Raw genomic sequence first — 12684 nt, forward strand, 5'->3', positions numbered from 1 at the left:
GATCTGAATCAGAGCCACTGTTTAGCAGGACTATATTTGTCCGTCAGATTGATTCTTTTAAACCAGCGAATCAAAGCCTCAAAACAAGAGGTGGTTCAACATGTTGGATTTACAGCTTGAACTGACAAATCTCTCAGCTTCTCATGCTCGCACAAGTATGCTGTACATTATGTTTATGTGTCCCAGACTTCTGTGGGAGGATCAGAAACACCACCTGCCTCGCTTCCCTGACGTCCAACATCTCTCGCTCTCAGATGAAATTTGCTTGCCTAATGCAGCAGCCCCAGAATAGCATCCTGGGGTCATTTTGGCTGTCCCCTTCTCCAAACTTGAGCCTCCCTCCTTAGCACTCGACCCATCCATCTCCTTATTGAGTGCCAGAGGAAGGAGGTGGGGGCAGCAAAGGCGTGGACCATGTTCTGCCACGGTGGACGGCCTCGCCTCTGAGCTCATTCTTTGGCCAATAGGGAGGCCGAGCGGATCGAGTATCACTATAACAGAAGGACATAATCAGCGCGGTAAGTTTGCAGAACCTTACAGCCTGTCTTGGCCAGCAGGAGCTCGTTTCTTTCAGCTTTTCTGAGGTAAGGAAGTAAGGGGAGTGAATGAGAGTGTGAATGGTAGCGAGGAAGCTCAGGTTTAGGCCTAATGTCCCCCAAACATCACCCAGCCTCAGGACAGTTGAGTCCACATGTGCTAAAATCACTGCCATGAGTAGCAGAGGCTGCTGCTGAGGGCAGGTGTGAGAAGGAAACAATTAATAGTGGATCTCGGAGTAAAAAAGGCCTTCCTCTTCTGTGTTTGAACCCTGTTAATGAAGTCCAGTGTTTGACGGTGCTGAGTGCCTGAAACCTTGGTAAACAACTTGTGTTTAGTGCCTTTCTGTATCTGTGAGCACCCAAAAGAAGCTCAGCCTTTGGATTACTTTTTAGCAAGTTTGTAATCTATCTAAAATCCTCAGCTGATGTTTCAGACATTTGAAAGTTCTCTAGGTTCTCACCAGACAAGCAGCTGGACTTTGTTGTTGTTCCTGTTGCTGTTTGGTTTGAGTCCAGTGACCCAGTGGGGGTTCATGCCTTTGGGATTTACAGTTAGCTTAAAGCCTCTGAAGCAGCTTTCCGCTTCAGGAGACAGAAGGTGACACTAACGAGTTATATAACACCACGAGAACTGCGGCGACTAATCCCGTTGTTGTTTTTGGTATTTGACCTCAGATCTTTTCTGGATTGCAGGTTTTCTCTTATTTACGTTACATTTTGGTGAAGCTGTGAAAGGGCGTGGCATGTTCTCAAACTGAACCTCACATAGCTTGAGGATAAACAGTTTATCATCTCGAACAGGAGCCGAGGGGCTCACGAGTGGATGTAAAGGAATCGTCATTTTGTCATTACACCGAGCTTGGAATTTATGACATTTGGGAATTAGACCTTCAAGGCGGCCTTCCTGGGTTTATTTTAATTCTTGAGCAAAGTTCCCCCAGGTGATAGGGATCCTCAGAAGGATGATTGAAGGAACCATGTGAGAGGAGAGCCTGATAAGGAAATGAAGGTGGAATGATGGGTTGTGGTCCAGGAGAAGGAACCCAATCTTTAACAGTGGGTGCACTGAAACTGGATCTGTGGGACCTGTGCAGCTGTCTCTTGGAAATAGCTGTGATGTCGGACGCCTTCATGGTGGTCTCACGCTAGTGAGGCCAATGGACAACTAATCCGAAATCTAATCACTGGGAAATTAAATCATGCATAAATCCAGGTCATGTGTGTTTATCATTGCAGGCTTTTGATTAGATCTTAGATCCAAACCGGGATTTTCCAGCAGGATCAGGATACTGTTGATGACTGTAGAGTGGCAGCATCCTTTATTCTTTGACACATGGTGATGGAAAAGATTTAAGTTTCTTTAAGGTTTCTTTTTTTCACCCGACAGCAGCCCAACATCTATCCTCTGAGCAGCTGGAAAAAAGACTATTTGCATAAATCTATGTTTGGCTTCCTTCTCACTTATCATGAGAGAAGCAAATTCAGCCCTGAGGCTCAAATTTCAGTCGACAGTCTAATTATAAACTGAAGAAGATTTGGAAGCGACAGATCTTAGGAATGCCTTTAATGCAACATGCAAGATAAATTTTATTGACAATCATTTCTAAATAATTCTACTCAAAGATTTCTATATTATTATTTTGTGGAGGTGTTGGAGAAAACTGTGCAGGCAGGCAGGGTGAGGTATGGTCTGGGTGGAGCCACTGAGACATATTTAAGACATCTGCAACTTAATCCTGAGTTATAAATACATGCAGGCTGGGCAGTCGCTTCTTACACACACTTAAAGTTTCTGTTTTCTCTTCTGATTTCAGGTTGCAAAGTCCACTGTCATCATGTCCGACACAGAGGAAGTGTAAGTCAACCCACATTTTTATTCACAAATTCTAAGATTTTAATCTTCTAGCAGTAGATTGGCCAAAAAACGTTTGACTTAAGGCCTTTTTGTGAGCTAGAATCTTAAATTGCTGGACAACACTAATAAAGAAGATCCTGAGCTAAGATGATTTAGTCAAATAGCCGTTTTCACTGTAAACCACAAATTTTCATGTTTGATTTTGATGAGCTGCAACAATTCTAAGCATTCCTTTGTGTTCTGTCTTGCAGTGGGGTCGAGGGTAAGTAGCACCACCACTCCTGATTATATATCTAAAAAAATGATCCACTCCTAAAATTAGGTCCAGGTACAGTCGGGAGTTCCATGCTAAAGGCCCAGGATTACTTCTGAATCTTGTCTAACTGACTTTCCATCCCCTGTAGAGAGTTATTTGAACTGGACAAATTGCAGGTTTGGCTTGACTCCTCCAGATTCAAGTTGTGCAATAATGCTCTCTCTCCTTCAAGCAAATGACCACACCAGCACTGACAACAGGACAGTGCCTTTTATGCTTTGTGAGATTAAAATATAAACTTTTAGAAACATAAATCGCATAAAGCGGCGCAGTCCTGTTGGCAGAGAGTCCTGCAGCTCTGCATGACAATCTGCAAATGTGCAGTCCTCCTGAGCTGAACACACTTTGAAAACAACTTGGAAGTTTTGCTCCAATCAGCTCATGAGGACTGTTTTGTGTATGCTTAGCATGGATCCCCAGTGTACCCACATTTTGCTTTTGTATTCTGTCAAAAATGGGTACATATGGGATCTTTTGATAATGTTCTTCTGCTCCTCTCTTTCTCGGACGGACGTGAAGAATACGATGGTAAGACACAACCTCCAGACTCCGGATGATAAGTCTCACGTCACTGATACTAATTTGTTAGTCGTCCCTGAACAGGTTTTTGTGGCATGCTAGTTAACTCTAACATAACCTGAGATAAGTGAAGACACAGGTTGTAAACAAAGTTGGTTGGCGACAGGTTAGAATCTCTCTTTTGTCTTTGACTGCATCCAATTGCAGTGCAGGTATTTCCAGGAATCGATCACATTTCATCAATGAGTGACTGACCTTTTCTTTCCTGTAACTGCTTGCGGTCTCACCTGCTTTAGCATCATCCGGTGACAGTTCGTTTGAACTGCCTCACCACGAACCTCCTCATATCTCATATCTCACATCTCCTCCTTTCATCCACTGACCGCCTCCTCCCCTCTTCCATTTCTCCTGCTTCCATTAACCCTCTCACTGCCCTTCCTCTCCCCTTTTGACTCGCTGCATGTTGTGTAGCTGTAGAAGAGGAGGTAGTAGTGGAGGTAGAGGTGGCCCCTGAGGTGGCCCCTGAGCCAGAGCCAGAACCACAGCCAGAGCCAGAACCAGAACCAGTGGTAGAACCAGAACCAGAACCAGAACCAGAACCTGAGGCTGAGCCTGAAGGTATGTGGCATGAAGGGGGGAAGAGGGTATTGGATCCTTTCCCAGGCGTCACATGCGCTCCGGCAGCTACAGCCAGTTAGTTCGATATAACTAACCCTGATGTGCAGCCCAGTCTCACTGCAAAATGAGCAGGAGCAATGCTGGTCCCCATGAGTGTCACAATAAAGGCTTTAAACATGTAATTATGTTCGTATACATGTAACTCCACAAGACATGATTGTTGAAAAGCCCCTAAAGTCTTTCAGTGAAAGTTGACATGACATTCAACCTCTTGAGTTTATTTATATTTGACTTTACTGTCATTTCTAGTTTATGTTCAATCACCCTTTGGTTATGGTAAAAGGTAAATGGTCTGCTTCTTATATAGCTCTATCTGAGCACTCAAAGCACTTTACACAACTTGCCTCTTCACCCATTCACACCCGCACTTTTTTCTATGCTCTTTCAATGTTTGCAAACTAAAAGCATTTGGTTAATTTTAGACAGACTTAGCCTTTTCCCAACTTCTTTTCCCACAAAAAATGTCCACAGTTATACACCCTGTATTGTAAACACACAACATGTTTGTATCCTGAACACTTAGCACTGAACATTTTGCTGTGAGATTGGTCTATACCTTCTCCATGTCTGCTAATGTTAAGCTAACACTACCTTTCTTTTACCTCCACATGAATTCAGAGAATGAGTTCATGAGTTCATGCAGAAGCTGAAAATGCTATGTTTGAACTACTATGGTCAGAAAGTGAAAACATGCTAATAAGCTCACTCCTTCAGCTATAGCTAATAGAGTTGTGCTAATACTTTAACTTTCCATTAGCTCTCCATTCTAAAAATGTTATCTTTGAGAAGCTGGGACATGTTTTTGGAGTTATCTTTCTAAACACCATTAAATTTGCATCTGCTTCTTTAGTAACAAATAATTTTACAGTTCTTGCTAGGTGGCTTTTCCACTAGCCTAGCTCACTGTATGCTAAAATATTACCACAAAATCATTTGAGAGTTGAAAAATCTAAGACAACCAATAGAAAAATAGAAAATAGATTTTTTTTTTATTTCAACCCTGTGTTTACTACTGCACAACATGCAACCAATTACTCTCTTTGATAGGATTTAAAAATTGGATAAAATTGGTACCATACCTGCAGGATAGGCTACATCTGATTGCTCCCTGTGGGAAGACAACCCTTAGTGCTAATAGGAGGAAAAAAAGATTTTAAAAAATAGACTCATTTTTCATCTTCCTCTTAATCTTGTATTCTGCTCAATCATGTAACATGCAAAAAATATGCCAAAACATGCCAAAAATAAAACATGCTAATTTGTTTTAAAACTACGTACATATCCCTATATCTTCTCAGTCCAGCCTCTATGGTGAAAAGGGTGAATGCAGGGTAAGGTGTAGCTGAGACCTCGATAAAAACAAGGACTTGGTGCAGCCAATCATAAATGATCAATTAATATTTAAGGGATGTATTTATCTCAACCCCTTCAGTAGAAATATGAATAAGTTTGGATTTTTTGACAGCTTATTCCCTTCTATAACTTTAGTAAACAGTTTGTTTGTTTTCTTTTGTAATTTAAAGCTAACATGAAAAATATTATACATAAATGTGATTCAGTACAAATTGAACTACTGTTTTACCATCTTAGTTATCGAAGTAAAGGTAAAACTTTGCCCTTATAAGCAGCTGGCTTTCTTAATCAGTTGATTGTGGTAACCAGTTTCTTTATTTTTTTTAAACATGCTAAGCTTGAGTAGATCAGCTGTGTGCCTTAGTTAGACTCTGTACAGTTTGCAGCTCCCAGGCTTCCCGCTAATGCTGTTCTGTTCTGCTTTTTGTTTTGGATGCCTGCTGCATGCAGACCCCACTGAAGAGGAAGGTATGTAGATTTAAAAACTTCAATCTTAAATCTGTCATTCTGGTTTTGGGAAGGACTACAGTGTCCAGGTCTGACATCTGTACTCAGGGAACGCCTGCTGTCTGTCCAAATTTTACCTGTCTGTGTGAATCCAGGAGCGCTGGCCCTAATTGGCATCCAAATATGAAGGTGAAAAATTTGGAACCACTAGTGGAGAAGGAAGGGTGAATGAATATGAAATGCTAACACGTGCTTCACTGCACAGCAACCCCACACTCTTGCTATGCCACTTGTCATCTGCATGGCATGAAGCCGCCAGAATCTGGGTTCAGATAAATGAAGGAAACAGCGAAATGTTTTGCTTGGGGTCAAGCCAAAAACAAAAAAAGACATATTCTCTGTATCAGTGTGAAACCAAAGACCAACGTTAACAATTCAGGTTTACTTTAACTGCACACCTGTTTAAACTGTTTGCAATACATGTTTGCTCTTATTTGACTGTTGTTCTAACCCTAACTTAAAAAGTGAATAGCCTATCCTTTTAAACTGTCTAATCTGTCACCTTGATCCAAAGCCACACTGAGTAATGCTTGGGTTTACTGAAATAATCTGTTTTCTTTCTAATCTGGTGAAATTCACTCATCCCCTCTTCACTTCTTAACCTGCAGAGGAGAAGCCAAAGTTCAAGTAAGTTCCTTCTTATGTAGTCTGACTTGAAATGATTCCTGTAGACATTTAAATCGGAGTTATTTGGGCAAAAAAGACAAAGAAAGGTTCCAATTAGTGTGCCAGTACACTCAAAACCCCCACGCTCTCTTGCAGGCCCACCGCCCCAAAAATCCCAGACGGTGAGAAAGTGGACTTTGATGTAAGTCCGCCTGCAGTGTAGAAGAGATTTTGTTCATTTCCGGGTGTTTCTTTGCACAGCTGAATACTGCTTCTGTTGATCCGCCCCACAGGACATCCAGAAGAAACGTCAGAACAAGGATCTGATTGAGCTGCAGGCCCTGATCGATGCTCACTTTGAGCACAGGAAGAAGGAGGAGGAGGAGCTGATCGCCCTCAAGGAGAGGATTGTAAGTATTTAGCTAATGGGTAGTTTTATCTGTTCATATTTCCATGGAACTGGAAAATTGCAAAAAGCCTTCCACAATAATTCATCCACACAGGAAATACTTCCTGCCTTTTGCAGTTGGTGACTGGCTCTCATTTCTGGCCAAGGAATGGCTTCTAAAGGCTGAGCTCTGCTGGCTCTGCATGTCTTCTCAATGTGATTCATTTTATTAAATAAAATTTGGCTCACAGACAAGCTGATAATGACACAAATCAAATGGAGAAAAGACAAAACATCAACAATAAAAACACTAAAAAAATATCATGGGAACAATAAAACACTATATTTTTAATTTTTACATTTTTGTAATTAAAAAAATCTTTCAATTATCTTAGTAGAGATACAAAGCAAAAACAAGGACACTCACTGTGTGGTGTGTGAGTTATCTTTGTTTTCTAACCCAACGTTTGCTCCTGTCCCACAGGAGAAGCGTCGTGCCGAGAGGGCCGAGCAGCAGAGGGTCCGCGCTGAGAAGGAAAAGGAGCGCCAGGCCAGACGTGAGGTGTGTTATTTTCAAACTATGAAAATGTGACTGCTATATGAATATATGGAGCAAAGACAAAATGTCTTGGTGCAGATATATAAACATAACCTTTTAAAATGTTCCCTTGAAAAGAGCGAACGTAGTTGGAGTTTCTTGTGACTTCCATTTGTAGGCAGCAAAGTATTTAAAGCCAGTTTTTCCAGGTTCAGGATGAATAAGTGCAGCTAATGTTAGTCCTGGGACCCGATGTTGTAAGTACTCTGTTCAAATTGGTGGTTACCAGGGACGATCAGAGAGCGGGTGGTGGATGCAGAGGTCTCACTCTGAGGTATTTTTTGTCAAATCAGGAGGAGAGGCGGATCAGAGAGGAGGCTGATGCCAAGAAGAAGGCAGATGATGATGCCAAGAAGAAGTCAGCTCTGTCCAGCATGGGCTCCCAGTACAGCAGTCACCTGCAGAGAGTCAGTATACATGCAGACAGACACACACGTGTCTATGGGATCAGCTGTTGACCTGCATCTGTCCAAACAGGCTGACCAGAAGAGAGGAGGAAAGAAAGAGACTGAGAGGGAGAAGAAGAAGAAGATCCTGGCCGCCAGGCGCAAGCAGCTGAACATCGACCATCTGAACGAGGATAAGCTGAAGTACGACTCGGCTGTGAAACTAAAACTATAACCTTAGACTTTTACGCCTGTGTAAAATAGTTTGAACGTCTTAGAAATGTCCTAGAAAATGGTGAAAAACCTCAACAAAGTAAAGACAAGGAACTGAATGTGCCAGAAGCAAAATCCACCTGTCAGAAGAACTGCTTGGTTTATTTGTGTTCTTGTGTTTGCTGCAGGGAAAAGATCAAAGAGCTGCATGACTGGATGACCCAGCTGGAGTCTGAGAAGTTCGACCACACGGAGAGACTGAAGAGGCAGAAGTACGAGGTGAGACGGCGTCCTCGTGAGCGCCCACGATGGCGTCTCTGACTGAGAACTTCTCAGCCAATTTCATGCATTTAGACAAGAACAATAAGACGGGTTTGAGAGAGGTCAGTGGGATGAGAAAAGCATAATATTTTACATTTCTTTCATTTGAATTATTTAATACTTATTTAAATACCATAAAACTATTTTCCTGCTTTTCTTTGATTTCAGTTTAAAATGTGTTATTTCATTTTCTGGGTTTTCCCTTTTATATGAGACAAAAAGTTATCTTTCCATATATTTTATCACATTTTTTTGGTTTATTCCCATAATAAGTTGATGAGTTTATCCTGACATTAATCTAAACATGTTTTGAACTGAATGCTAAAATATGATTATGTTTTTAAAAAATTTAAGGTTTTTAGGACATTTTACATTGAAAATATTTCATTACAATTTCATAAAAACCAGAAGGTGGGATTTCTTTCACTACTAGTTTGTTCTTATTTACTTGATTCTCTTGATTTTTTTATAGTTCACTAAATCCAAAGATTTGTGGGACACCTAATATTTTTTATGACTTAAGAAATCATATATGTAAGTAATCATTTATGCAACAAATTATATTATCAATTATTGTATATAATGAATTATTAATTTTTTACATACAATAATTAATCATTGGTTACATGCAAATTAATAATTAGTATATAATAAACATTCAGCTACAGAGGACACAAATTTGCTTTTGTTGAACTTTTATCTACTTGATTGTTGTTAAACATTATGTTTATTTACAGACTTTTACTTTACCTCAAATTATCTTGATTAAATTAAATTTGACCATTTAATAATATAGATAAATAGTCTAAAGTTAAGAGCACAAATGACTCGGTGCTTCAGACGTGCCAGGTTTGTTGTAGTTTGGTTTTGGTTGATGAGGTTGGCATCCCAAGGTCACCTCGGGATTTGAACCCTCGATATACTCTTGATTTCCTCCAGGTTACTACCCTGCGTAAGAGAATCGAGGAGCTCAGTAAATTGTAAGTAGTGCAGCTGAGCAGCAGTCATGCCGGCTCCCTGCATGTTAGCACGGGGAAAGTCAGAGCAGAGCGCCCCCGCTGGCTGACATAGGAAACAACACACCACCTGATTAAAAAGCGAGAAAGACAAAAGAGGACGGAGGAGTTTGTTTCCAAAAGGTGACACGTGCTCATGGGATTCCAGGAACCTCTTATGAATAAGAGTGGGGGTTTTAACTTTTTGCCAGGATTGTTTTTTTTAAAACAAGGATCTCAGAGAACCAGTCTTAAAATGACTGGAACTGATTTTATATTCAGTGAGTTTAAATGTGGACAGAGGTCCTGCCTGCATATACTTTAAAAAATGGGCTTACCTGTATATAATATCTATATATAAATCTATTTATAGCCTCTATATTAGCACAAGAGCTCTCTGTTTATATTATTATAACTACTACATGACTATGCTACTGTACTGTTTGACCTGTTTTGCAGGTGACAACTGCAAAGAAAAATAAGATATTTTACTGAGAAAAATAAAGAAAAAGGTAGGGGTGGTAGATGTCGTTTAGACGCTTGGCAAGAGTCTTTATAGGCCCAAGAAGCGCCTCTATACCAAGTTTGGTTGTTCAACTCCAGATCGTGTAGAAGTATTTGTGCATTATAGTAAAATATACATCTAATGTCATGCATTTAATGTTAAATGGATGCATTGCAGAGAACTGCAACCGCACTTTTAAATTAGTAAAACTCCAATATTTGTCGTAAGCCACAGTTGCTTGTACGTTGGTGAAACAAAGAGAAACTGGATGAACACGGTGCCAGTTTTGGACTCAAACTCTCTGTTTGCAAGCAGATGAATAATCTGAAGTGTCTGTAAAGGTGGTGCTGAGTGACTGTGATGCTCAGTTTTACATCACACAGCCTCAGCTATGTGTTTGAGCGAGCATAAAGGTAAGTCAGGGTTTGGTGAGGTTTCACAGCTGAGCTAAAGGGGAATTAAATGTTTGTGCTCCTTTGTGGGAAACCACAGCAGACGTGCTTAATTTGGTGACATCACAGGACAGAAGAAACTCTGGGTAACAAAAAGATTCTTATGCACGGCGCTGCCTTGGTTTCCCATGATGCTTTGGCCCGCAGCTTTCAGCCCACTGAGCCCGTTCAGCTGAAGGAGTCGTTCTCCGAGGTAAAGGTATCCTGCTGCAAGTTAAAGCTGCTGCTGTGTCATTTCCAGGTTCTCACGTACAGGATTCGCATTGATGAGTTGCAGAAGCAGTGAGTATTGTCATTGCTGACTTCGCCAGCACCCAATAATCCCCCCCAAAGTATAACTTAATTTAATTCCACATGATAACGTGATAATGTGATAACTCTCCCCTCGGAAAGACATAACTGTCATCACACTGAGACAGTTCATGTTGGTTTAAGGCTGAAAACTAATAGGGACAGAGTACATCAAGCTATGAAACACTAGACACCCTGCAGGGAAATTTTAGTGTCTAAGAGAGCAGCCTTTTATTGTGTGTGCAGGAATAACAGCTGAGTTATCACAGTGCATTATTTGTTTTCCGTGTCAATTTAGACCAGGGGTAGGCAACTCCAGGCCTCGAGTGCCGGTGTCCTGCAGGTTTTAGATCCCACCCTGGGTTAACACACCTGAATCAAATGATTAGTTCATTGCCAGACCTCTGGAGAACCTCAAGAAATGCTGAGGAGTCATTTAGCCCTTTAAATCAGCTGTGGTGGATCATGGACACATCTAAAACCTCCAGGACACCGGCACTCGAGGCCTGGAGTTGCCTACCCCTGATTTAGACCCTTCAGTGATAACACCCTAGCCTTGACCCTAACCATTTAATTTATCACTAACATTATAAAATGACATGAAAAGGTCTTAGAAAATCAAGCATGCATCTTATGATGAATTTTAGATAGAAGACTACTAGTTTTATCCCTCAAACAGTAATAATCATACAGTAAACACAAGAACACCTCAGTAACATGCCACAGATGGTTCAGTTCCAATCCCGGTCCAGACACAGGCCAAAAACATCTCAGCTGTCATGTTGTTTGGACTCTGTTGGTCAGCCAGACTAACGAGCACAAGTACTTAATGCAGAGGTGTTTAATAGAAGGGTGCAGCTGCATCATCACGCTTCTACCCTGAACATTAAGTACTCACCCTAAGACATCAAACATGACACATGAAACCTTTCACGATATGTCAGTTGCATTCGCTTTCTTTCTGGCAGCAGGTGGGCGGAGCTTTGGTGCTTACAGACTGAGCTGCGTGCCTACGTTGACCATATTTGGGAAATATGCTCTTTATTAAGTATAGAAAAAAAACTGTCTGGACATTTCGAGCAGTCTAAGGCCTGAGCTTCTCACAGACTCACAGGTCTTAATTAGAGCAAACACGACTGTAACGGTGCATACACGATCGAAAATAAAGGGGATGGATTTGAGGTAGTGCCTTTGGATTAATTAAGCCCATGCAGGTAAGTACAGCATGAGTTGTGCATGCGAGCTGAATTTCCCGGGTTGTTTTTTCTGCTTCCAAAATCCCACTCAAAACATACACTAAACAGACCCTAAACAATTTATGAGGATTTTCATGTTTTTTTCTGAATTAAGATATTTTTCATATCTCAAAAAGATAATTTTAATATTTTCAGTTACTTTTTTGAATGATTGCTGCACAAAATTTTAACAAAAATCTAAATCTGTACGGTTGGATAAAAACACACCCATCCGTTTCTTTAACTGAGAAGAGATTTTTATTTTAAGCAGCCAGTTTCCTCAAGAGATTTTGGACAAACATGCTTGCAGCTAGTGAAATGCTCTCAGCTTCATATGTGATGATGCAAAACATGTTTTTGCACTCTCCTCGTGCTTGACTTCTACCAAGGAGTCTTTGAGCTGTTCACTGCTGTTCTCTGAAGTTTGAGTTTGAGTATAAATTTGCAAATCAGCATCGACGGCATCGCACAATGTGAGAACAGCTCAAAGTTCTGAAATATGTCCAATTTCTTTGCGTTTCGCATTACAGCAGCAAGAAGGGAGCCGCCCGCCGCAGAAAGTAGATCAACTCGGCCCGCCAATGCTCAGAAACCAAACCAGGATAATCTCGGACACATGCCTGATGAAGCAATGCACGCTGTGGCAAAGGTCTTAGCTCAGAAGAAGCCTGTAATGCTGAGGTTTACCCTGCAGCCAACCAACCACACTATGAAACATGCAACCAGGAGCCTTTAGCTGCTCTTCAGTAGGAATAAAAACCATTAAACTTTGTTGCCGTCACGCTTCCTCACCCTCGACTGTTTGGTTCTCAGTATTTTTGTAAATAAAGTGTGACACTTCAAGCCATGTCTGTAGATCTGTTGTTCTTTAGTAAATCAATAAAGTTCAGTATTTTTAGATGTGTAATTTTAAAGTCGTTTCTTCAA

The 12684-nt window shown here is 41.0% G+C and overlaps 1 protein-coding gene across 3 annotated transcripts; it reads left to right on the plus strand.

Moving 5' to 3' along the window:
- Positions 1-478: 478 nt before the first annotated feature.
- On the plus strand, positions 479-12456 carry LOC308385233 (troponin T, fast skeletal muscle isoforms-like). 3 transcript variants are annotated; one of them, XM_080864045.1, is made up of 12 exons: positions 479-584; positions 2354-2394; positions 2646-3238; positions 6376-6394; positions 6530-6575; positions 6667-6783; positions 7246-7323; positions 7653-7766; positions 7837-7949; positions 8147-8237; positions 9219-9259; positions 12288-12456. In XM_080864045.1, the coding sequence occupies exons 3-12, from the start codon at positions 3175-3177 to the stop codon at positions 12319-12321; spliced, it is 717 nt and encodes a 238-aa protein (XP_080720171.1). In that variant the 5' UTR covers positions 479-584; positions 2354-2394; positions 2646-3174; the 3' UTR covers positions 12322-12456. The 3 variants fall into 3 exon arrangements, with proteins under 3 accessions (XP_080720171.1, XP_080720172.1, XP_080720170.1); XM_080864046.1 differs by lacking the exons at positions 479-584; positions 2354-2394; positions 2646-3238; positions 9219-9259 and adding exons at positions 3935-5728; positions 10473-10513; XM_080864044.1 differs by lacking the exons at positions 479-584; positions 2354-2394; positions 2646-3238 and adding an exon at positions 3938-5728.
- Positions 12457-12684: the final 228 nt, after the last annotated feature.

The sequence above is a fragment of the Rhamphochromis sp. 'chilingali' genome (assembly GCF_963969265.1).
Source record: "Rhamphochromis sp. 'chilingali' genome assembly, chromosome: 2".
NCBI lineage: Eukaryota > Metazoa > Chordata > Actinopteri > Cichliformes > Cichlidae > Rhamphochromis > Rhamphochromis sp. 'chilingali'.

Coding starts and splice junctions, on each gene's coding strand:
- LOC308385233 (XM_080864045.1), top strand. CDS start 3,175: ATGGGATCTTTTGATAATGTTCTTCTGCTCCTCTCTTTCTCGGACGGA. Junction 7,324..7,652: donor AGCGCCAGGCCAGACGTGAG/GTGTGTTATTTT, acceptor TTGTCAAATCAG/GAGGAGAGGCGGATCAGAGA. Junction 8,238..9,218: donor TGAAGAGGCAGAAGTACGAG/GTGAGACGGCGT, acceptor GATTTCCTCCAG/GTTACTACCCTGCGTAAGAG.